This window comes from Cyprinodon tularosa, unplaced genomic scaffold (genome assembly GCF_016077235.1).
Source record: "Cyprinodon tularosa strain WSP-4 unplaced genomic scaffold, ASM1607723v1 ctg66, whole genome shotgun sequence".
Taxonomy (NCBI): domain Eukaryota; kingdom Metazoa; phylum Chordata; class Actinopteri; order Cyprinodontiformes; family Cyprinodontidae; genus Cyprinodon; species Cyprinodon tularosa.
The window spans coordinates 4,660,398-4,686,337 of NW_024039407.1; the positions used below are offsets into that span (position 1 = coordinate 4,660,398).

General features: G+C 34.9%; 1 protein-coding gene across 1 annotated transcript; it reads right to left on the reverse strand.

Annotated features, from left to right (window-relative positions):
* Nucleotides 1–180: 180 nt before the first annotated feature.
* sypb (synaptophysin b) lies at nucleotides 181–22,992 on the reverse strand. The gene is made up of 7 exons (XM_038309352.1): nucleotides 22,855–22,992; nucleotides 21,643–21,708; nucleotides 9,861–9,985; nucleotides 7,931–8,129; nucleotides 5,759–5,950; nucleotides 5,364–5,673; nucleotides 181–2,111 (listed from the first exon to the last, which is right to left on the reverse strand). The coding sequence occupies exons 1-6, from the start codon at nucleotides 22,870–22,872 to the stop codon at nucleotides 5,395–5,397; spliced, it is 879 nt and encodes a 292-aa protein (XP_038165280.1). The 5' UTR covers nucleotides 22,873–22,992; the 3' UTR covers nucleotides 181–2,111; nucleotides 5,364–5,394.
* Between the last annotated feature and the right edge of the window lie 2,948 nt (nucleotides 22,993–25,940).

The following is a 25,940-nucleotide window of genomic DNA, read 5'->3' on the forward strand; positions in this document are numbered from 1 at the left end:
TATTTATTTATTACTTATTTCTTTAAGTATGTATTTTTGTTTTTTTTTCTCCCACACTGTTTACATTTGATCACTGCTGCGCTTAATGGATTGGAAATGTTCATTTACTGTCTAAAAAGCTCTACTAAACGAAAAAGTTGTGTAGGTCTAAGTCTAAATCTGGAGACAATAAACACAACGTTTTCTTCAACAGAATAATTTCAAGTTTATTTCATTTAGTTTCACATGAATCCCATATAATAAGAATACGGCAGAACTTTGGAGTCTTGAACAATTTTTTTCCCCGACTTATCATCAGCATAAATACTAATATGAATACATCGTACACAATAAAACACAGCACTATTCAAGGGCTTAGAGAGTATCACAAGACATCATTCACCACTAACGACAGACTATATTTCATTTCAGCATATTTATAAGAGCTACAGTTGAAGAGAAAGAAAGAGAGAAAGGGGGAAAAAGGAGAAAGCAAGCAGCTTCTAGATTGCTTAACTCTAACAACCCTGATTTGGAAAAAAAAAGGGGGAACACGTTTTTACAATAAACAACGATGCACTGGAGATGAACTAGAGCCGCTTTTGTTAAGAGCTGTGGAAGCAAAATATCAATAAAACACATCTGCTATCATTTGGCAAACATGCTCTTGAAAATCCATATGGAGGATGGGCAGCCGCAGCCATACAGGTGTGGTTACATCTGGATTCAAGCAATTATTGCAGCACTTTGTGCTTTTAGTAGATTATGGCAGAGCTGCTTTTCTTTGTGTGCAGTAATCACTGTTATGAACCAAACATGGGGTTAGCTGTTTAGTTTTGCTTTGTTCCTGTGCCTCAGCCTCTAATACAGGATTATTGATGCTCTGGAATGTCAGATGCATGCACTAAATCGGGTTTCCAATCAGAAAAGGAGACACAAGAATGAAAATGAAGAAGCATAGTGTGTGTGGCAGGACTATGATCTGTAAAATCTATTAAATGTTACCCTAATTTTCTTCCTATTTTGTGTTGCAGTGACAAAACACACGATACAACTTTCTGGTTCAAAACGAAGGCGATCGAGGAAAGGATGAGATTTGTTTGACAAACATAAAATAGAATCAATGCCAGCACTTGAATCCACACAAATAAACAAGTACACATGAACTCTTATTACACGGTCGGATTTCACAATTTTCATACAGACGGCACAGCAAATATGAGACGCCACCATTAGTTTTCTTCTCTTTATGCACTTGTGATTTGCAGATGTCAGGGTTAACAATATTCAGTGCACAACCAGAATGCATCCACTTGTGACAGTGATATTAGATGGAACAAAAACATATAGAAACCTAAAAGCTGAAATAATTTACATCTCACTTTCATCACAAACATTACTGTTATTATTTCTTTACTCATTGTCCTATACATAAATATCTTCTCTTCATCTTTGTCATTATTTGCAGACTTTACCCTGATTTTGTCTCTTTAATTCAAAGCAAATGTTCATATTTAGATTGTGAGTGAATAAAGAAACGACTGTGGAGTAAAACCGGTTGGTAAAGGTTAAACTATGAGAGCTCCTAAACAGAACCAAAATAAATACAATTGAATAACTCTGTGCTCAACATTTGTTGTATAACAACTAATATAGAGTGCACAATTATTCAACTGTGTACATATAATCATATATATATTTATATATCAGCAAGTCGATATTTACACAGCACAGACAAATACATTCTCTCAAGTTAAATATTACTACAATTTTTTTCTTTTTTAATCATAAATTTCCAGGTTCTTCAATGAATGTTTTGGTATTTGTGTTCAAGTTTTTCTCGTACACCCAAACAGACAATCCTTCGTTGTCTTTTACAGTTAAATACGTCACGAGAATAATCATCATGTTACAGCAAACAGAGGACCCCATGCCCAACCCTGAGACCTGCCCGCCCCCCCGCCCCACGTTCGGCCCTCCACCCACCCCACCCCACCCCTTATAATTAGTGTGTGGCCTCCATGCTCCTTCCCTGCGCCTGCCGACTCACATATACACAAACAGACACACAGAGGCGTTTGGAAACGCAGGTGATGGTCGCAAAAAAAACGCTCATTCCATAAGAGGTCACCCTGAGCAGAGGAAAGAGAAGCACAGAGGAGAAAAACATGAGAAGTTAACTCAGTGTTGAAGGCTTTCAGAAGTTTTCACACATCTGAACTTTTTTTTAAATTTGTATTCATTTGCACAGACAAATACATTCTCTCAAGTTAAATATTACAACAATTTTTTTCTTTTTTAATCATAAAGCGCATTGTGCGCTCTGCTGAGAAGGTGATCGGCTGTAAGCTACCATCTCTCCAGGACCTGTATGTCTCCAGGACCAGGAGGCGTGCAGGTCGCATCACAGCCGACCCTTCTCACCCTGGACACAGACTGTTTGAACCCCTCCCCTCAGGTAGGAGGCTACGGTCCATACGGACCAGAACCTCCCGCCATAAAAGCAGCTTCTTCCCCTCTACCATAAGACTCAAGAACACATAACTATATGTCAGACTCTATAACCTGCCCATGCCATTTACACTGCTCTATTTGCACACTGCTCTATTTGCACTACCTTGTAAGATGCTATTTTACTTTTTACTTTTTATATTTTTTATCCATATTTTTATCCTAAATGTATATATTAGTCTATTTTATTGCATGCCTTATACCCACAGTGTTTTTAGATATTTTTATAATTTTATTTACCTATTCCATATTATATGTTTCATGTTGCACGATTGTACCATAAAAAATTGCTGGTTTGTTAACTCCTTCACTAACAATGGCAATAAACCTGATTCTGATTTAATTTAAAAGGATAAAACACTAGAGCAGGGATCCCCAAACTTTTTCCTGTGAGGGCCACATAACTTTTCCCTTCTCTGATGGGAGCCTGGGGTCAGTTTGTAACAGAAAAATTGTGACGATTGCAACAGTGCCTACATTTATGATGGGACTTATGTCTTTATTGAGGGATTCATAGTGTCTTCGCTGGTTATATTCTTTGAATACCGCCACCGCCTCTTGACAGATGAGACAGACAGCCTTTTCTTTGCATTGAACAAAAAAATTATCGTTTGTCCAATTCAGGCTAAATGCCCTAACCTGACTCCGCCAGATGCATTTGCTCCGCATATCCATCTGGAAACCTTCCGTTGAAGTAATTTTGGGAAGGGGTGAAAATACTGGTTAGCTGATTGGCCTATGTTGGTGATAGACGGGCCAAATAAACCAATTAGATAAACGAAGCATATGACGTAACAGAGTATGTTGTATGTGTGTATGAAATAGTTACTAATAGTTAATAATGAAAAAAATTCATAATTAAGGAACATTTTATTTCAAATGTCCTACTTTATTATCAAAAAAAAAAAAAAGACATTTATATGAAAATACTCTCTGGTATTGTTCAGGGGGCTGGACCAAATGTGGGGGTGGGCCAGATTCGGCCCGCGGGCCTTACTTTGGGGACCACTGCACAAGAGGTAAAACTATCCTCCTTTTCAAGTGGTCCTTAAAAAAGAGTAGGAAAAAAAAACACAAAGATAAACCTGAAATTTAAACAAGGCAGATGCAGCAATTTACAATACAAGAGGATACGTGCAACCAACCACATGCATTTGCCTGAGTTCATCCTAAAAAATGCCAGATCCCTTTTCCTGTTTTACTTTCACCTTATTCTGCATTGATTCAAGATAGCCTTTAGTCTTCGCACAGCCTTGTTTGTTAGGCTTTCAGATGATTCAATTTTTGTAGTTATTGCTGTAGATTTAGAGCTAATAGTTGAGCTTTTTCTTTTTATATATATATATTTCCTGAATTTGAAGGAACAGCACATATCTGGCTTAATTAAACTGCATGTTTCTTGTATTTGAAGAGTGGATTAGAGAAATATCGCTCTTGGTCATGTCTGATGATATAATGAAGGCCACAAGAAGTCATGCTTTATCTAAGTTTCTTAGTCTGTTGGGTGGATTAATTTCACAGGATTTCTTCGTGGATGTGGATAGCACTGCTGCCTTACAGCAAGAATGTTCTGGGTTCGAATCTGAAAGGAATGCATGTTTGCAATGCAAGTTTGCATGTTTTCCCTGAGCATGCGTAGGTTCTCCAGGTACTCCAGCTTTATCTATATAAATATATATATATCTATATATATATATATATATAGATATATATATATATATAGAGAGAGAGAGAGAGAGAGAGAGAGAGAGATGGCAAAAGTACTCACTTTCTGTACTTGAGTAAAAGTACAGATACTTGTGTTAAAAAATACTCTGGTAAAAGTGGCAATACTGATTAAACTTCTTTACTCAAGTAAAAGTAACAAAGTACAGGCTTGTAAATTTACTTAAAGTATAAAAGTAAAAGTACAAACCACTTTTTAAATGCCGTTGCCTACATTTTAAATGGATGTCTGCCAATAGGACTAGATCTCCGTTGTGTTCATTTTCAATCATCTCGTCGTCCATACTACTATGCTTACGCCACCGCCACCAAGCTGCAATGATTTGCCGCGAATGAATACCGCCGAATCTGTCGATTCATCTTGTAGTGGTGTGTCAAATGCAACGTAGATTCCCATCCAATTAGATTGAATTTGGTATTGATGACGTGAAAAATAATAATGGTAACTCCATTGAAATGATTCAAAACTAAAGTAACGAGCCAATTTTTTAAAATGTAAGGAGTAGAAAGTACAGATATTTGTGTAAAAATGTAAGGAGTAGAAGTAAAAAGTCGCCATAAAAATAAGTAGTAAAGTAAAGTAAAAATATCAGAAAAATCTACATACATCTATATGTATGTGTGTGTGGACACACTCTATGTACTCTATATACCAAATTCTTCCTTTGGCACCATCTTCTTCTTTTTGACAATTGAGCCGACGTACATTTCTTCACTGTGAGATCAATAAATTCTATCCATCAATGGTGAATCCTTGCTATCACTTCACCAGTGTTCCAAACAGGAAATGGCTTCGTACAACTTCCCAGACTTTTATACCAATAACTAAGTTGTCCAATTTCTGAAGATTGAAGCATAACATGTTGCTTTTTTTGTCTACTTCATGTTGTCAGACAGGTTTTATCAAAGTTAGTTGATTGGTATAAGTCTGGTGGTTGTTAGCTATAACTATGGTAAATAGTAATTGTAATTACTACAGCTTTCTAAAAAATTTGATTAGTAAAAGTACATTGATGATCTGCTTTTCATATAGATCCAGAATAAATATCTTGTTCTCAATAGACAGTATACCAACTATCCAGAGCAGACCAGGGCTAAATACTAATACTACTTTTATTCTAAATATTTGTAATTATGGAGAAACTCACCATCCTGCAGCTGTTATTTAGCTGGGAAGGTTTACATCTGATTAGAGTAGGAGGTGGGCTGTTGATCATAGCCCTGGTTGTAACCTCCATCTTCATTGTAGCCTTGCTGACCGTACTCGGGTTGGTACCCTCCCTGGGTGCCGGCGTAGGGGTCCTGCTGTCCGTAGCCTCCCTGGCCGAAGGAATCAGGGGCGGGCTGCTTCTCTTGCGATGGGACATATTTTCCTCCAAGCAAAGCCAACCAGCCGGTCTCTTTGAAGACGAACCACAGGTTTCCCACCCATAGGATCAGGTTGATAAAACCAAAAGCCTAAACAGAGATAAAAGTTCATTGTCATGGTTGAAAAATCAAAGGGTGTGACTTTATGCAGTGCAGCTAGGAAGTTGGAACCTACCACAGAGGTGTTGAGCCCAGAGACTTTGGGCTCGTAGTGCTCTTTGCAGAGGTTTTCTCGTTCGTCACAGGCTTTGATGAGAGTGATGACCTCGTCTGGATCAGTGGCTGTTTTCACATCTGAAAGGCCTTTAGCCCAAGCGCATGAAGAGACCAGCCACATGAAGGCGAACACTGCCGTCACAATCAAATCCTAAAATCAGAAACAAAATCATTCATTATGAGAATAAAACACTTACAGCTCATTGTTTGACAGAGGTTTCACAATAGCTGGAAAGCATGTAATCCTACTGGTAAATGTTATGAAAACATCAATTTAAACTAACCATTTTTTTGTTTTTACAATTGTTTTCTGTATTTAATGTATTTAAGTAGGAAAAAAAAGGACTTCCTTTTTGTTTCATGAGGATTTCTGCACGGTTATATTGAAAACGTCTTCAGTTCTTTTGAAGGAGATTTAAATCGTCTTCAAGGAAACACCATTCGCCTTTGTTTCCTGCTAAGATTGTTTATGTCCGTGATGACTGAGATTCTGCTTCACTGAATCTTGTTTTCATTGGTCATGATATACCCTCCTTTTTTATTAATAAAAAATATTTTATTAATCCAAAAGGGAATTAAACACTGTTGTTGCTTCCATGACTTGTTGCAGATGTTGATGTTTTTAAGCAGGACAGGTTTCCTGTAGGGGTCCTTATTACAGTTGTTCTTGATTAGCCTCATAATGTTGCTGTATGACAATTTAATGAAGAGGAATCTCCATAATATGCACTGCTTTATAAAGATTTTTTCTTTGTAAAATCATCTCCAGAGGTTCTTGAGGAGTTCTCAAAACAGAGCCGGCATCCTTTATTAGGTTAAGTTAAATGCTTTGATGCTCCAAAAAATAACATCAGTAGAAATTACACTTTCCCTGCAACACATCTTGCATCTTGCTACTGCAAACATGGAAAGACCTAAGCTTCAAGAAATACAAATTGCTACTAAAGTTACATCTTCAGTCCAGTCTGTTGTCCAGGAGAACACAAATATATTTATACCCCTTCTTTGCTTCTAGTTCTTCTCCCATGATGGTAATAGTGTGACCTGCTTCTGTCTCTCCTAATATCTACAATCATATCCCCAGTTTTATTTAAAGATATAGAGGATGATTTTCGCATTTTTTTAAAAGACCCATCCTCTCTACTTAAAAAAGAAAATGCACATGCACGACTCTGTATCCGCTCCCATGAGGGAACACCTATTAAACACGTGCGAGAGCGTGCACAGGTCTATTTCTCCTCGTGCACGCTCTGTTTAAAAGTTGCTGTTTGCATAGCTCATACAAGCTTACTGTTCAAAAGAAGATTTGCACTTTTTCCACTATGTCAGACTCACCACTGGTACAGTAGGTGAAAATGGGGATGAACGCGTAGGACGGCCTTACGGAAACATATCACCAGAATGATTGACAATTAGGAGGACCACTTATTTTGATGATCCATCCAGCAAAAAAACTTTATACCTTTAAGTTTCATGCTTCCACACCATGCTGCAAAGTAGTCCACCATATCCCTGTACTCAGCTTTTTGTGCATTTTTAAAGGACAAGGAGCTGAGTCCATCCTCAGAACATCTCTGCAGATGACTGGAGTCATTTTAATGGGAGTCAGAGGTGTACAGAGTGAAAATGAATTGTGAGTATTGCCCCCTGTGCTGCTAACTGCCAGGTTAGACAGTTAGTATTTTTTTACTATTTTCTACATTATTAGAAAACTGAAATAAAAAAAAAAATCTACTTGAGGATATTTGTAAGTTTTAACATTTTTACCACTAAAACGCTTCATCAAGTGAAAGGAAATCTTACTAAGCAGCCAAATTTCTAGCAAGTTCCAGAATTTGCACAGATGCTAATAGTGATATAAATTGTATAGCTTTCAAAGGAGTAGTATGTTTTTTAATATTGTTATTTTAGGCACTTTGTAGTTCTAGCTAAAAGAAAATGAAAGATTCAGTAAAAGATTATAAACAATCCACTGGACTTGGTTTCCAAGGTTTTCTAACCTTGGAAACCAAGTCCAGTGGATTGTTTTTAAACCATCGGGAAACAATAGGGAATGACTATGACCTTGATGACTGAGAATCTTCATCAGCAAAATTAAAGATTTCATAAAAGATATTTAGAAAAAACTCACAATCCGGGGTCCTTTGTTGTTTTCACGGTACTTCTCCAACATGAAACAATATACAGCAAGGGCTGCCATGGAGTAGAGGAAGGAGAAGACCCCGATCGTTACAAAGAACTCGGCTGAGGAGGAGTAGTCTCCGACTAGGAACAGACGGTCCTTGCTCCCTCCCTTACAGGTGGGCGCATCAAAGTAAACCTGATGGAGCCTGAGGACGACATTGCACAAAAACAAAGAGCGATGTGAAGGAATAAAAGAAGAGCTGAGATTAACAGACCATAGAATATTTTTGTATAAGATGACAGTGATCTGTCAAAACAAACCCTTAAATTAATAAATAAATTAAATTTTTTTAATGAACTATACATCTTTTGCAGATCAAGTAAAGAAAAAAGGCACTGGCCTATAATTTGCATCTCTTAAATGTCCAGAGTCAAACTCCACAAGATTTTAAATTCTAGATTTTTTTGACAGTTCTGATCTCTAAAAACCCAAAAATACTCTAAACAAATGAAAAACGAATAAAATATTGAATATTTCAAGAAACAGCAGAGGAATCAAGGGCTGAAACAGGGCTCTTTATGTTGAGAACGATTAATGATAAAATACTTAATGTATGTAAAAAAAAAAATGAATTTTAGTACTGTAAATATACAGTCAAATGTTTATATTACTATTTTTTATGTATTTATTACTGTTTCCAAGGATGCAGTTTAAAAAATGAAATTGTCTAGAGCTGTTTTTAACAAAATTTCTTTTTGTATAAAGTTCTGTATACAAAATAACAAAATAAATCTGTTTAAGTATATCCAGAGGTGTCAAGTAATAAAGTACAAATACTTTGTTACCTAACTTAATTAGAGATTTTGGCTATCTATACTTTACTGGAGTAATTATTTTTAGACAACTTTTTATTTCATTCATTTAATTTCATTTATCATCTCTAATTTCTACTCCTTAAATTTCAAAAATGAACTCGTTAGTTATGTTTCATTTAAGTTTGTTTTTGTTATGGCCCGTTGGTATTTATATACCAACGGGCCATACCAATATATATATATATATATATATATATATATATATATATATATATATATATATGGTTTTCATTTCCCCCTCGTTATTCAGATTAGAAAATAATCTACTGTTCTGTTAGACTTTAGGGATTGGTCTACTGTTGGAAAAAAGAAAAATGATGTCTATAAAATCTAATGTTGCGTAATTCTGCAAAGCTGATATTTTTAGCTCCTACATGAGGAAACTGATAAATGTTAGAAAGGATTTAGAGAAGGTGCTTCGATGTGCATTATTATCGTATCATTGTTTCCTCTTGCGCATCTGAAGAAGGTGCTAGTCACAAGGTTTCACCTTTTTTATGAATTGGGTTTTGAAAAGTCACATTTTTCTGTTAGATGAAATAGTTTTACATAATATGAGTCAGGGCACCTAAAAAAAAAGAAAACTTAACATCATTCAATGTAGTGAGTGCATATTTTAATAGCCACGAGTCTCTCTAACTTTTAACAGACAGTTTTGACATTAATTATTTTCTTATTTAGTTCTAATTGAAGTCCTTTAAAAGTGTATGAAAATATTTTCAGCTGTCAAACTGTTAATTTTCCCTTATTGTGTGAAAAACTGATATAACTAGTAATCTAAGAAAGATACATAGTTTAATTTAATGTTTAATTGATTAAAGATATATTTCTAATTTTCTATTCTAAAGATATTCACATATCCCTTATATAACAGTGCTTATATAAGTGATTGTAACAGTGATTAAGTAATCATCTGAATGATTATATGCAACTATGATGAGATGGAAAAATGAACCAGAAATTGGGATAAAAACATCAACAATGTAACTTTAAACCTCCCCCAGGTCATTTATTTTAATGCAGAATAGCAACATTCACCACAGAAGCAACCCCAGACATACCTGAATGGATATTCAAATTCTACTTCTATGCCAAGGTCACTCTCTGATCGGTTTTTACACTCCACACTAAACTTGAGCATGCCAGAGTAGCTGCCACATGTGGAGAAGGCGAAGATCGCAAAGATCTGGGGGGAAAAGAGAAACAGAGAAACATTTTTATACATTTCACTTACAAAGTGGAAAAACAATTAAAGCACTTCTTTATTTTCCTTTATATTTTAACCTGCAAAATGAGCGAGTTTAGCTACCGTATTTCAATGGACCCATACTCAGACTTATATGAGGGCGACAAAACCGGACTTATTTGACTTATTTTCTCTGCCACAAACTTAAAAATGAAAATAATTTTATTGGGATTTCATGTCATAGGCCCCCATCTAACTATAAAACTGGGATGTGGAGGGATATTTGTGCTCAACCCCTCCAATCTAATGCATCTAACTAAAATCCAGTGTCACCAAATATCTTCATATGTTTAGGATTTATTCTTGGTATGAATCCACCTGCTCTTTAAAGACCTCAGATCTTTGTTAGAGAGAAACAAAAATGTCAATAAAGTAAGAAAGTAAGAGTATGGCTGCAAACCCACTAGGATTTGGCCGTCCACCTAAAATTATAGGAAAGGCAAGAGGAGCGTTAGTCAGAGGAGCAGCCAAGGGGCCCAATGTGGATCTCAGGTGAGACGATTTCTTGACAGGACAACAATAAGTTGTGAACTTCGTAAAAAAATGTTTAACTGTCAAATAAAAGAGCATTGAAAGTAAGACTTGCAGTTTAATCTCAATAACAAAATAAAACTCTCTGGACTCCATATGAAGCGCTGCATGTGTGTGTGTCTAAAATGAATGACTATACATCCGCCTGTCCTCATAATGAAACACGTTGGTGGGGGGAACATGCTGAGGGGTATTTTTTTTTTTCAGCAGGGACAGTGAAGCTGGTCAGAGTTGATGGGAAGAAAAATTGAGTTATATATAAGGCAAACGCAGGAGACTGGGTCAGACGTTTACCTTCCAGCATAAATAATAGAAATATTTGAATCCTATACCTTGGAAGAAATAATTTAGCTGAACTCCAAGCACAGAATCTTAGATAACTTTAAATATATTCACCAGGAGTAAAGATGATTGTAGGGGAGGTTTAATGCTGCTGTTTTGTTCGTTTTTGCTCCTGTTGCAGATCCCTGCCTGCAGTATCTCTAACAAACTGGCCAGCATCCTCCAGTCCCTCTGAGCTGCTAATAAATTCTTACCAAGTGTAAATCAATGCACCAACAAACAACACAGCACAGACTGTGCCTGTTGCCATGGTTATTGGTGAAAATTAACATTTTTGCCTAGCTGCTTTTCTATTCCCTGGTGATTTTTCTCCTAAAGCTGTCCATTAATTGCTTTCGGTACAACAAGTACAGTCCAATAAACGGTACAAACACACACTGGCTCTCTCACCTACAGCAGATTAGAAGAGTCAGACTATTTTTACCACACCCTCCCAGCACTGCGGGCCAGATCCGATTGGACAGACAATCCAGCTATTAATCTGGCTGAGGTGCCTTACCATCTGTCACCGGATACCCAACTATAGGCTAGTGTAAGGAAACACACACATCCACACATCACACGTCACTTCCTTCTTAACTCCAGGCATCATAGTACAGTCTACCTGCTCCAGGCATCAACAAAAGCATAAAGCATATAAATTAACTATACTATTAACTAAATGCTTGTAAATTGAGGTAAGTAGCTTTTTTTCCTGTAGCTGCATTCTGATTTATTAAGATCAAATCACAAATGCCATACCTAAGGAGCATGTTTTCCTATTTTTGTTTTCTGGCTTGATTAAAAAAGATTCAAATCTGATGTGTGTCAAACTTATTCAACAGATCATTTCATATATTTGATAAAAAGTTACTCGACTCTGATTAACTCACAAAGGAATCAAAAGTACACTCTTTACTCAACTAAATGTACAGATACCTATGTACTAAAAAGAAAAAAATCTGGTAAAAGTATAGATTGACCTCCTTTGCTTAAGTAAAGATAAAAAGTAAAGGTCTACATTGATTTTTGCCTTAAAAGACTTAAAAGATGAAAAATAACTTTTAATGACTATATTCAAAAATAGTTCTGTGCACAGAAATAGCTAAATTGTCTTGTTTTCTTACTGTATTGAACAGAAAACAAGATAAAAACTGACTCAGTCTAGTCTTGTTCTAAAATTTCAGACAGGACAACACATAGAATTAAACCGAAGTCTTGAATGAGATGTTAAATATGTTAGAGTGCCGTTTTCACAGCATTAAACTTCCTGGCTTCATCCATGTCGCTATTTCTATAAATAATACGTGCTGCTTTTGGACAGATTCTCTTAGTGCTCTTGATTTTCTCTCTTTATGCAGCTTTTATATCATGTAATTTTCAATATGTGCACAAGTATTGAACAAGTATGCAGAAAGCACTAAGTAGAAATTACATATATTTGTGTTCAAATGTAAGAAGTAAAAGGAAGAAGTCCTGAGAAAGAAAAACTCAATAAAAGAACCTTGTGTACAGTATGCATCAAAAATAATATCTTAATTTCATTTCTTTTTCGGATCTGTTAGTGGTGCCAAAGTCTGTCAATTTCTTATGTAGGATTTGTTTCTCCACTGAAATAATGAACCCAAATTTAGGTTGAATTTCTCAAACATTTTTCTATATAAGATAAACAGCTCTTCACTAATATTTTACATTCCAGATATAAGAAATTTTGACTAATTAGAAACTAATAAATTAAATATTGCTTAAAGATCCTCAGGTTGTGTCAAACTCCAATAAAATAATAATAGAAAAATAACTACAAACTCCAATAAAATAATAATAGAAAAATAAATAGGCCAAACATTTCCCCTAAATCTTAACAACATATAATTATTTCTTAACTTTTCCTTTTTTCAAGTTTGCAAGAAGGTAGTTTTTAACAGTCAGCGTTTTATACCTCCGTATTTACAGGGTAACATATGCATGCTGCTATATTTCATTTCTGCAGAGGAAAAGACCTAAACTGTTGCAATCCATCACAATAAAAAACCCTATAACTTCACCAAAATCAAAAAGAAAACATGTTTTGCATGTTAGAAAGTGTGAGGGAACACAATTATATAGAAATACTCATAAAAACCCATTACACCTCTGTCCAAACCAAACCAGTCAGCCCTGTTAAATCTTAACTTCGCTAAACAAGAAGCACAGAAACGGCTCATAGTAATTCAGCAGAGCAGTATCAATTTTCCCCTCTTGCTGTGTAAAGGGGGGTTGGACAGCTGAAGAATTATAGGGCGGGAAAAAATAGTGGGGGGAAAAACAGAGAGTGCCATGGTAACACATGGTTTCTGCTCCTTCTGGTATGCTGGAGGGCTGTCAGCTCTTCACTTTCTGACACAAACTGTCAGCCACTGCTGTTCCCACACTGCGTCAATTTATCCCTGTCTCTGTAAAATGGCTGAAAACACAAAATAGTGGTAGGCATTCCAAAGTGTAAAAAAAAAAACAAAAAAACAATCCACTGGGCTTTGTTTCCAAGTTTGAAGATGTTTCGCTTCCCATCCAGGAAGCTTTTAAAAAAACAAATATTGAAAAAGATTCCTGAATGGTACGGAAGAGGATTAAGGCAACTGATAAAAAAAAAAAGTGAACTGATTTTTATTTTTATTTTATTTCAGTATAGTATGGGAAAAATGTCAGAATTCTGACTTTAATCTCAGAATTCTGACTTTTTTTTCTCAGAATTATGACTTTTTATTGTCAGAATTCTGACTTTTTTTATTATCAGAATTATGGCAGAAATCTGAGATTAAAGTCAGAATTCTGAGAAAAATGTCAGAATTCTGAGAAAAAAGTCAGAATTCTGAGATTAAAGTCAGAATTCTGAGATTAAAGTCAGAATTCTGAGAAAAAAGTCAGAATTCTGAGATTAAAGTCAGAATTCTGAGAAAAAAGTCAGAATTCTGAGAAAAAAGTCAGAATTCTGAGATTAAAGTCAGAATTCTGAGAAAAAAAGTCAGAATTCTGACTTTTTTCCAATACTAAATTGAAATAAAATTTTAAAATCAGTAAACTATATATTTTTTTTCCAGTGGCCCTAATCCTCTTCCGTAGAATGGGAAGCGAAACGTCTTCAAACTTGGAAACAAAGCCCAGTGGATTGTTTTTTTTTTACTTTTTAGGAATGAGTATGACCTGGATGACTGACAATCTTCACCAGCAAATAGCGGTAGTCTAAAAATAACCATGAAATGCAGACATGTTCAGGTATGAGGCTGTCTTCCTGTCCATAACAAAACTAGACTTTAAAGTGCTGCTTGGAAAAAAACCCTCCAGGATTTAAAATGAGAACAAAACCATAAATATCTTCTATAAAGTTAGACAAAAAGTTGTTGAAAATAACTGTCTCTATTCATGTTTTAAATAGTTATTCCTATAATTAGTTAGGTTTGCATAGGTTTATATTGTTCTATGAGATATTATACAGAAGAGCTCAGGACCTCATTGACTTGAAGAAAGTAATTGGCTTATTTTCATTGTAAAACACCTCATGATATCTTATTACTGAAGGTCCTTTGAGTCCATTAAAGAATATGTCAAAGCTTTTTCACATTAGCTAATTTTCCCAGTATAAAGGAGATAAGCAGAAACAGGCTAAAGCCTTTATCACAGCTCCTGGAGCATCTGTAGAGAAAACGCCTAATGAGGTGCAACAAAATAAACACCTTTTATTGCACATAACGGATTAAACCAGAGTGAATCAGGCTGTTGCTTTGTGGTCCCTGGCTTTTAATGTTTCCCGAACATGAGTCACAGCATGAATTTAAATTTATACCAAATCCAACGCAGCAGAATGAAGCTGCATTGGGAGAGGCAGGGGAAGGAAAAAAAAAAGATATTTGGTTTAATGTAAGCAGAGTATGGCAACACCTTATCTTCTCATAACTTTATTTAATCCCAAAAGCAGTGTTGGAAAGTTCTTAGTTATTCTTAGTTAAGTTATTAATTTTTGTCAGATATTAAGTGATATTAAAAAGCAAATTAAAATTATCTAAAAAAAAACATATCTACTCATTTTTAAAATTGAAGTAGTTATATTTATATAGCATAAAATCAAATAAATATTTGATCACTTAATGATTAATAAGTGTATGGTTGATCTATTCTTTTATGGGCACTTGGAAACATGTAGCTTGAGCTAACACCATTATATATATATATATATATATATATATATATTTTTTTTTTTTATTTTCATCCTCTTTTTTTTAATCAAAGTATCAAAAGCTATCCAGAGTAATAGACAGTTGTGTAAAACAGTTCCCCCTAAACCTAAAATCTGCTTTGACACCATCTGCAGCAACAACTGTTGTCAACCGTTACCATAACTTGATGCTGAATTTATGTAAAGATGTAAGAAGAAAAGTCTGTTTAAAGTCATGGAAAAACATTTATAGAAAATATGAGTCCAAACTTTAAGTAGATTTAAAAAAAAAATCTTAATTTATTCCATTCAGACAAATTCTCACCAGCCTTTTGAGAATCATCCTTCTGCATAACCAAACTGCGCCCTCTGCTTAAGGTCATTTATTGAGTTCTTCATGATTGTTTTGGAAAAGAGCAGAGTTCAACAGTTATTGCAAGTTTAGTTCCTGCCTTTTCAAACCATCCAGAAAATTAAAGTGTTGAACTAACCCAATGTTATTGTAGTGGGATTCAAACCTTCTAATTGATTCCATAGATGCCTCTGTCATTCTGGAGGTAAACTGGTGGAGGAATGAAAATGTTTCTTACTCTATTTTATTCAGCCTACCCTAAAGTCATCAGACCATCAAGTAATACATTAATTTTACAAGTCAGAAGAAAATTATGGAGGACCAATTCTGCCATATTTAAAAATAAATACAGAAATAAATAAATCCACAATAAATAAATAAGCATACAATTAATTGCCGACAAAAACACAATAAACAAATTAATGTAAGAACAAATTAAAATATACAGTGAGACATAAATGTATATAACTCTTTTAATTAGCTTCTTTATTTATTTGCCTTTGTAATATTTACCTTATTTATTTTTTTGACCTTTATAACCTTTATAATTTTCAACTTTATTTTTTAATTACTTATATTTTTAAGTATTTATGTATGTGCATGTTATAATATTTTTGTCTGTTTTATTCTTCCTTTGTATTTTTTTACCCTTGTTATTTTTTCACGGCTATTTATTTCTGCCTGCCTGGAGTTGGTCCTCCATAGAAAGTAGGACCTGTAAATTAAAAAAAAATATTGTTTGTCAGAGTTAATTAATTAATAAACACACATTACTCCTTTATTTGGGGTCATAAAATAGCATTTCTTTTGTTGGAGTCTTTAAAAGAAACAAGCCAAATAAAAACTGATCTTAAAGGGATTTTTTTTTCTTTGATTTAAAATGTCTTATTATCCTCTTTCTGTGTGCTACTATGATTGAATTTGTGGACTCATTAGCATTTGGTACGTTACAGTAGGAGAAATCTGGCTGACGTTATAACAGAAGTAACCTTGAACATCGGTTTGGAAAGCTGTTTTTTTTCCCACAGATAAAGCAATATTGTTAGATATTTTCACTGATGTCGAATGTTTGAAATAAGGGTGAAAAAAAGGTGATGAAATTAATAAAAACAGTAAAGAAATATGTAAACCACATTGATTTTCTGACAACACTGTCACTTTGGTAAAATTGCAAGCATGACAGCGGGCTTAGTATTAATGATCCACCAGCAATCATGCTCACATCCTCTAACAATCAACTTTAAATAACGTTATTTTCTCCACTTTAAGCCCATGGTGACATCATAATACTGCACATTTAGCTGCTACTGCATTGCTGTTTCTAAAGTGTTTAATAAAAGCACAGATTGAACTCTCCGCTAAAGGAAACAGTCCTTGCTCCCTGCTTTTACTGGATTCGGCTCAAGAATCCGAGTAAATATTGACGAGGTGTGGCTCGTCCCTCCCCTCCTAAAAAAAGAAAATCCCTGTTTCGCTCATGAAACATTCCCATAATAATCCAGAAAGAGCAGGAGCTCTGGCAGTCCTTCCCCCAGCCTGACGCTGAGGCACGCAGACCTTTTCTGAGGGATGATTCATGCGCCCTGGCCTCCTGAGCGTGGATGCTGATTGGTGTTTGGCTCGCAGTGACCCAGGGAGACTGTGATGAGGTGCTGGCACACTCACATAGCCTGAGGGAAGGACTACAGAGTCATGCAGCATACTCATGCCTCGGTCTGCTCTGCTGCTTGTCTATGGAGGCAGTGCAGAGCTGTGTGTCAAGGCTAGTTTGTTCCTTAGATTGTCATCTAGGTTCTGCTCCTCTGGAGAATGGGAACTTGGAGTGACTAAGGAAGTACAGGACCCATCAGTACAAGACCTTCACTTCCTTTATTTAGACTACAAAACCATTATATGTGCAACTTGGAATAATTACAGTTCATGTTGGTGTTTAAAAATTCCAAGGTGACCTTTTTAGGATTACTGCTGTTAGCTGTAGTTTATTAAGGATTTTTTCTAAAAAAAAAAAACTAAAAAAAAACAAAAAAACACACACACCATTACACCAATCTATCACAAAGTGCTCAACTAGCTGTGTAGATAAATATGGCTTGAGTAAATATTTCTCCTCCTCTCTAAACTCCCCCAGCTGATGTCTAAACGAAGCTAGAGCAGCACCAGTGTCAGCCCTGCAGCATTATTTCCTGCTGCTGATGGAGGGCAAACACTCTGGATGTTATTGTATAATATAACTGACAAGAACTGCTTTCCTTAGCAAAAGAAGGTTCTTTTTGTGTTATTTATTCTCTATTGAGTACAGGAAAGTTCAGTTTGTTTGGGATATAATAGCTGCATACTGTTACTCCAATCTAGACTGATAGGTTTAAAAGGTTTTTGAAAATGGTGAAATCAAAACGTTGGATCCATATTTGAAAACTCTGGTTTATTTTTGTCTCAATGTGCCACAATTTAAAAAATTCTACAATTTGTTTTTTAAAGCAGACTAAAATATATATATATATATATATATATATATATATATATATATATATATATATATATATATATATATATATATATATATATATATATATATATATATATATATATATATATATATATATATATATATATATATATATATATATAGATAGATAGATAAAATTAACATAGGCTTAGACTTATCTTTATGTCATTCTAACTTGCATCATCAAAATAATCTGGACAAAATGTAGTTGTCTGAGAAAGAGTGCAGAAACAAAACAACAGTAACATTGTGTATACACCATCAGCTGCACTGACATAAAAAGAAGTTGAAAATCTAAAAGTGTTTTTTTAAGGGTAAAGACTTTTTAAAGGTTGTTGTAAATGCTTTATTTATTTTTCAATGTATCATTCAATAGTTATGCTGCTATAGGCTTAGGCTTCTGGAGGACATACTGTAGGGACCCCTATTTTAATCACTCTGCTTCATTCTATCTCTATTCTCCCACTCTGCAGAATCTGTTAGTTCAATCTCTAACGTTCTGCTCTCTCTGCTTTTTCTCACAGTAGCTTTGCCTCGTCTGTTCCTGTTTCGCTGTGCCATCAACACCTTTGTTTATAGATGTTGGAGATCTGCCTGTTTTTCAGTGTGGTCCTGTTTCTCTGTCTGTGACTGGCTGGATGTTCTCTATTCATCCTCTGACATGGGAGTTGGCTCGGAGCTCGTCTGCCTGGCTGTGTGTTTCCTGGACGGGGCCGCCTTTTACAGCTGTTTTTTGTATCTCTGCTTCTGTCTCCTTGAACCCCAGTCAGCCTCAGCAGATGGACGCTCACACTGAGCCTGGTTTTGCTGGAGGTTTCTTCCTGTTAAAAGGGAGTTTTTCCTCTCCACTGTCGCTACATGCATGCTTAGTGTGAGGGATTGTATTTGAGTCAATGAGTCGATACAATCAACTGGTTTTCCTTAGATAGAAAACTTTGAATCAATTTGACTAGATGATCTGGTTGAACTGTAAAGTGCCTTGAGATGACATGTGTTGTGAATTAGGTGCTATAGAAATAAACTGAATTGGATTGAAATAGAATTCATATATATATATATATATATATATATATATATATATATATATATATATATATATATATATATATATATATATATATATATATATATATATATATATATATATATATATATATATATATATATATATATATATATATAATGAACAGCTAAATATGAAACAGCAGCCATGCTAAACAAGTTGACCTAGTAAGGAGGCACAGAATGTGTTGTGCTTGGATAAGCTTGGGCAGCATATTTTCCAACTGGTTTAGGTCAAAATCAAAAGGAAATAACTTCATCACTGCATTTTGCATATATTATCCCCTTCATAAATAAAGCCTATAAACATGCATATCAAGATTTATGTCCAGAGATGTTAGCAGCTAAAACCTTTCTGTCCAGACGACAAAGCAATAAGTTACTGCTGCAGTGGATACCACCTTTATAATCTAGAGCAGTAAGACCGCTAGTGAAGACTAACACCACCCTGTGGGCATTTTAACAGCTGTTTGCCATGAAGACCGAACACCAAGTCCTCCCATTGCTGGAGCTTCAGAAAATGTCAAAGCTGCAAGGGAGTTTATGTTTTCCTTTTTATCAGATCATAATATGTAACATAATTTAAGCAAACCTAAAGGATTTGAAAAACCAAAATGAACACAGGAGTCGTGTCTTCAGAGAGCTTTAAATGTGATTCTATCCCTCAGTGTTCGGGGACTGTATTACTGAAACAGTGACACAGATTCCTGCTGGTGGGTCTCCTGCCAGAAACATCAAAGCACCACCGTGCAACAGACCCTCCGCTCAGCCTTTAGAAGAGAAGTTTGAAAGCAAAGAGAGTCACATCTAAAATTTAGCTTAAGGCATCATGCAGCTTCATTATCTCTGTGTTACAAACCCGCCTATAAATAGTAGAGATACTATAAGAAATGAGGTGGTGACCTGAATTGTGACAATATACCCTCAACCTTTTCTGATCTGTGATCTAAAGCTAAAAATCTAAATATTTTTCAACCAGGCCGTGATAACAATAACATTTATCAGGGATATCAATTCAGTGGAAAATAAATGCAATGCAAAGTTTTTCTGTTTTATTAAGTGATGTATTTAGAAATATTGGCAGTGTTTTGAAAATGGTCTTAATGAGCAGTGAATTGACATACAGAAATGCAGATCAAGCTAACTGCTAACTTTAGGATTGTTCATTCATTTCTATAAACACATCTACATGAAGATTAAAAACTCCAAAGAAACGACACTACTGGAGCTTTAATATGGGTGTAATTTACCCTCCACACTACTAGTGTGCAAGATTTTGTTGAAAATCAACATGCATATGTTTTTAATTACGTTGTATTTAATTTCTTCTGACGACAGTCATTGTGCACATGCATATTTCCCCATAAAGAAAAAAAAAAACAACTTTTTTTCCCCCCCTGAGTAGAACAACAGAGACTGATATGTTTTCAAAACATTTACCTCTGGCAGAAATTTTTTAAATTATGCAATTTTCAGAGAAAGCGTGAGGTTTTATTGTACTAGAAATGCAATAAAACTTTATTTATAAACGTTCACCAAAAGCAATGTTGAGTAAACCTTTAGACAGCTTAAAATATCTGTTATAGCTACTCTTGCATCAAAATAGTTTCCCAAAAAAATCAAAAATTGCCAGAGTAGTCTTAGGAGGAGTTTTTTAGACTCACAAAACAAAAAGCACTCGTGGAGAATTTTCTTGTTTAAAAAAAAAAAGGTGTTTTCTTTACTTATAAAAAAATAACAAAAATATTCTCAGAGTTGACTTACAAAAAACTCAAATATAAAAGTTAAGTGATGTGTGTGAAAAAACTGTTGCACTCCTCACTCCTTCAAACAAACAATCAGATCCACCTTATCAGCTGCTTCTACTTGTCAATCTCAGCAGGAGGCGGACTGACAAGGAGGAGGGTCAAAGCAAAACCAATACGTAAACAAATAAACAATAGCTCTACCATTCACACAACCTTAGATCTGTTACATAAATAATTTTGCAAAAAATAAATGAATCTAATTCTTAATAGGCTCCAACAATATCAATGATGTAATAAGTTTGTCTTTGCTTTGAAATAATGTATTTTGTAAAACCCAGTTTGATTGCAGAAATGCTGAATGCTCTCTCTCTCACACACAACCCTATAAAGTCAGATACATTGAAAGATAAATGAGAGTATATATATCTATCAAATACATAAGACAGGTGTTATTTATTTTAAATGCATGTTTTACCAAAAAAATTATACATATTGTGTTTCTATTTTTGTATTGTTGGCAGTTTGTTTTTTTTGTTTTTGTTTTTTTTGTGATGCATAGATATCACTAGACAGCTGTTATATAAGAGGAGCTGCATGACCAGCTGCTGGGGAGGCAGGTCTGCCAACCGACCGGACTAACGAGCATGTTTTAAATATATGATTGTTCTGTTCTGACATAATTTGTCTCATGCAAAGACATTTTAGTGTGTTAATCGGAAAGAAAACAGAGTTTGTATTTTAAATAAATGTTGCAGTCGTGGTAAAATAGGAGCCTCAGAGACCAGCTACCTAATCACACATTTCTGCATTTCTAGAGATAAGCATTATTTATCCATAGGGAAAAACATTTTTTTTAGTGTATTGTTAACAATAATGAGAACGACTTACCCACTGTAGAACTTTAATGAACCCCAGAGGTTGTTTAAGTATTGTGAACTGCCCTTGGGCCACCAGCTGTCAACATAACAACAAACACACAATAATCAGATGCAGATTCTTTATATTTTTCTTTTTTTATTCCTCTAAGTGCAGAGTATTTTTCTAAAATGAATGCTTCTTCAAGAGCACACATCAGCTGAAACAGCAATTGCATCTCTGTGGTTATGAAAGGCGTGCGTAGAGTAATTCTGATATTGCCTTTAAAGTCTGCACTGTGTGTGCAGAGAGAGAGAGAGGGAGAGAGAGAGAGAAAGAGCTGCTGCCAGCATTACAATTAGACAAAGCTGATTAACTGTGTTTCTCTCTGCCTCTCTGGCTGCATTCTTCCCAGCAGCATCCGTTCTGTTTATTTATGAGGAAAATAGGGTTTAATTGATGAAAGGAGGATGCAATAGAGCGCAGGATGGATGCGCATTCAGAAGGTGTGCATCAGTTAATGGCCGAACAGGATCTCTTTCTATTTTTTATCTCTAGTGATGCTGGTCCGGTTTGTATCAGCCTGGATGTAAACATCCAAATGAAACAGGTGAGGAGGAAAAAATGTTGTTTTTCTCAGATGATCCAGGCAGCTGGGTGGACGGATTTATTTCTACCGTTCGACTGTTAGAAACCTGCGGGAGATCCTCCTCCTCCTCTTCCTCCTCCTCCTCCTCCTCTGAGTTGGGCCTGTGCACTGACCAGTAATTTAATCACACTCCACTATTGTTATCTGGGCAACAGCGGCCTAATTGAAACAGGAGCAATCTGAATCAATTATCCGGCTCTCTATGGAGGGGTCGGTGAGAATCATCTCCTTCTTTGGATAAATGTCCCTGCAGCTGCAGCCGCTGCAGCATCCTGACAGCAGGCCGCTCAGTCTGACAGACTGCAGCATCACGAGCACAAATACGTCTAATCCTATCTACAATTCCGCATTGTCCAGCCAAACATGCATGTTTTCATTCTATACATGTCTAAATACATATTTTTTTTTATCCAAACTCTATTCGGTATACGCCATAGCATTAGAATAAATGGGACTGAACATCTTTAGATAAAAAAATAAATAAAATAAAAATGAAAATCCATTCCCCTTTGCTTTCACCTGACTCCACTGAGAAAATATCAGCCAAATATTAATGAAATATGCAGATATGATGTGTTCTTCTCCAAAAGCCTTACCTGGTTCGCAACATCCATCTTGGCCGCTTACTCGTTGATAAGAGGATCAGAACAGCGGAGGGAGGGATGCGTCTCATTCGGAACGGCACGGAGGGAGGGCGGGGAACAGCCTGGCTGCATCACGAGCCCAGACGTACGGAGAGACGCGAATAGACGCCGCATTCTCATTGGCCGCCCTGCTTTATGGAGACCACGCGTCAGTATGTCCGCCATATTGTGAGTGGTATGTTTACACTGGAGTCCACTGCAATAATATACAGTGAGGTTTTGATGCATACTGTTAAAGTTAAAGGTAATCTAAGTTAAATACGACCAGTTGATTTTATGTTAACTATATATATCAATATCTATATCTATCTTATATTATATTTTATATAATATTTATTATATTTTATCATTATATATATCAAAATGTTAGCACTGTAAATTTACAGTCATATGTTTCTATTACTGTTTTTATACAATTTTTTTAAAACTAATTTTCAAGGCTGCACTTGCACAAAAGGAAATAGTCCAGAGAGCTGTTCTAAATTAAATTTATTTTGTTTTACACTTGTGTAAACAAAATTACAATTAAATCTGTCTAAGTTTAAGTCTATCTATCTATCTATCTATCTATCTATCTATCTATCTATCTATCTATCTATCTATCTATCTATCTATCTATCTATCTATCTATCTATCTATCTATCTATCTATCTATCTATCTATCTATCTATCTATCTATCTATCTATCTATCTATCTATCTATCTATCTATCAGTGGTTGGCTGGTTTAGGACACAGATTTAATAATGAACTATTTATATATTTTGTCCTAGATAATCACAAGCTCAACAGAGGAATATTTGTCTGGTTAATTTTCTGTTTGGTCGCGCAAAAATGAGTATTTGGCTCACCAGGAGAAATAAAATGAAGGAGGCAGGTTCTGCAGATGTTAAACTGATGATCAGAGGCCTGGTGGCGGCACGTCTGAGGACAGAGTTTGCTTATTATAGGATGGCGTCAGATCGGAATGAGTTTATTTCTATTTGGGAAGGTGGAGATATTTTATTTCATGTAAATAATGAAATGCTTAATCTCAGTTTTTGAGGTGGTGGACTTATGTCTTTTGTTTTTCTTCTCTTTTGGGTTGTTGTATATGAGCATATGTAGTAATTTACTTGTGTTTATTGTAATTGAAACATTGGACCAATAAAGAGAGTCCATGGTATCTATCTATCTATCTATCTATCTATCTATCTATCTATCTATCTATCTATCTATCTATCTATCTATCTATCTATCTATCTATCTATCTATCTATCTATCTATCTATCTATCTATCTATCTATCTATCTATCTATCTATCTATCTATCTATCTATCTATCTATCTATCTATCTATCTATCTATCTATCTATCTATCTATCTATCTATCTATCTATCTATCTATCTATCTATCTATCTATCTATCTATCTATCTATCTATCTATCTATCTATCTATCTATCTATCTATCTATCTATCTATCTATCTATCTATCTATCTATCTATCTATCTATCTATCTATCTATACGTTTTTAATGACAATAGTAGCAAAGTAGAGAAAAAGTAGGGTTCCATGTGTTTGCCTCTGAAGCTAAATCAAGTTATTCATTGTTCATATGTCTTTTGAGTCATATCTTTTAAATAAACCTCTAACTCTAAAAACACACTTGGTTTGGAAGCTAAAACATACTGTCTTATATTGTATATTTTTCTTTTGTATAATTAGTAAATACTAACAATAATAATAATAGTAGTAATTCATTCTGTATTATGTGTCTATATTCTTATATAAATCTAATAAGAATGAATATTCATCATAAGAGGATGGAACTCAAGTAGATATATCAAAAGCAGATAAATAATTTCTTTGTTATTGAATAATCCTAACCCACAGAAACCATGCAGTTAAATTAAAGGGTTTTATACCAAGCGAAAATGTTGCTAATATTTTTTTCATTCATCAATCACTCACATATCTTTTTTATTTATTTGTTTATTATTTCATGTAAAACCTGAAATAATGTTTGTCTGTTAAAATCTCACGGTAACAAAGTCTGATCTAAACAGATCTGAACAGCATTGACGTATAGATTTTTGCTGCTTTAACAAATATGCCACCCACAACATGGTAGCCTTGATGGCGCAGAGCCCGTGAGCTTCTGCTCACTCCTGCTCCTGCTCGTGGCACAAAGCGTATTGACGTCAGTACGGGGAACTGGGCTTAAAGTGGAAAGGAGCGGCACTGTCTGTCCAATCACAGTGCAGCTTTATTCTAAGGGAGAGCAGACTGCCTGGAGGGCCTTGTAAAGAAGAAAGGAGCGCATGGAGACTGTTCATCCATAAATACAAACAAGGAACAGTGTAGAGGGAAAGGTGTCTGTGTGCTATTACAAAGCAGCAAAATCTGCATGAAATGTTTAACAATTAAAAAGTTCAATTATACAGCCCTGAATAAAACTGCTGACAGCTTTTTGTAAATTTATTTGTTCCCAGGAAAAACTGTAAAAGTCCTGAAACTAAGTTGTTTTAAATAAGAAATTAAACAGTTTTGTTTAAGGTGGCGATTATAAGTAAGATTTCAAGTTTAAGATTCCTTTCTTTTTCTTATTAGTAATTTTATCATATATGTTTTAATCATGTTATCATTTTAATTATTCATCTTTAGTCTCTGTAATGATATATTTTCATTAATTATTTTAATACATTTATGCCACAGCAACATACTATTCCTATTATACCTTTTTTTTCATGTACAGCACTGTGAATATTAATAAGCAAGCCTTGCCCAGAGCTTTTGCTTTAGATACCTTTTTTTTAATACAAAATATGAACAAGACAAAACACAAAACATTTACTAAACTTATTTCAGCTTGATAAAGAAACAACACCCCCCTTAATCTTTATTCAATGCCAAGAGCAAATTATTATGATAATGTAGGAATTTGTCCATGCGTCTTTAATGTTTTGCAAACATTCTTTGAGGAGATGTCAGATTTTCCTGCAAAATACATACCATTTAAAAACAGATATTCATGAACACTTTTAAAAATAGAGTTAAC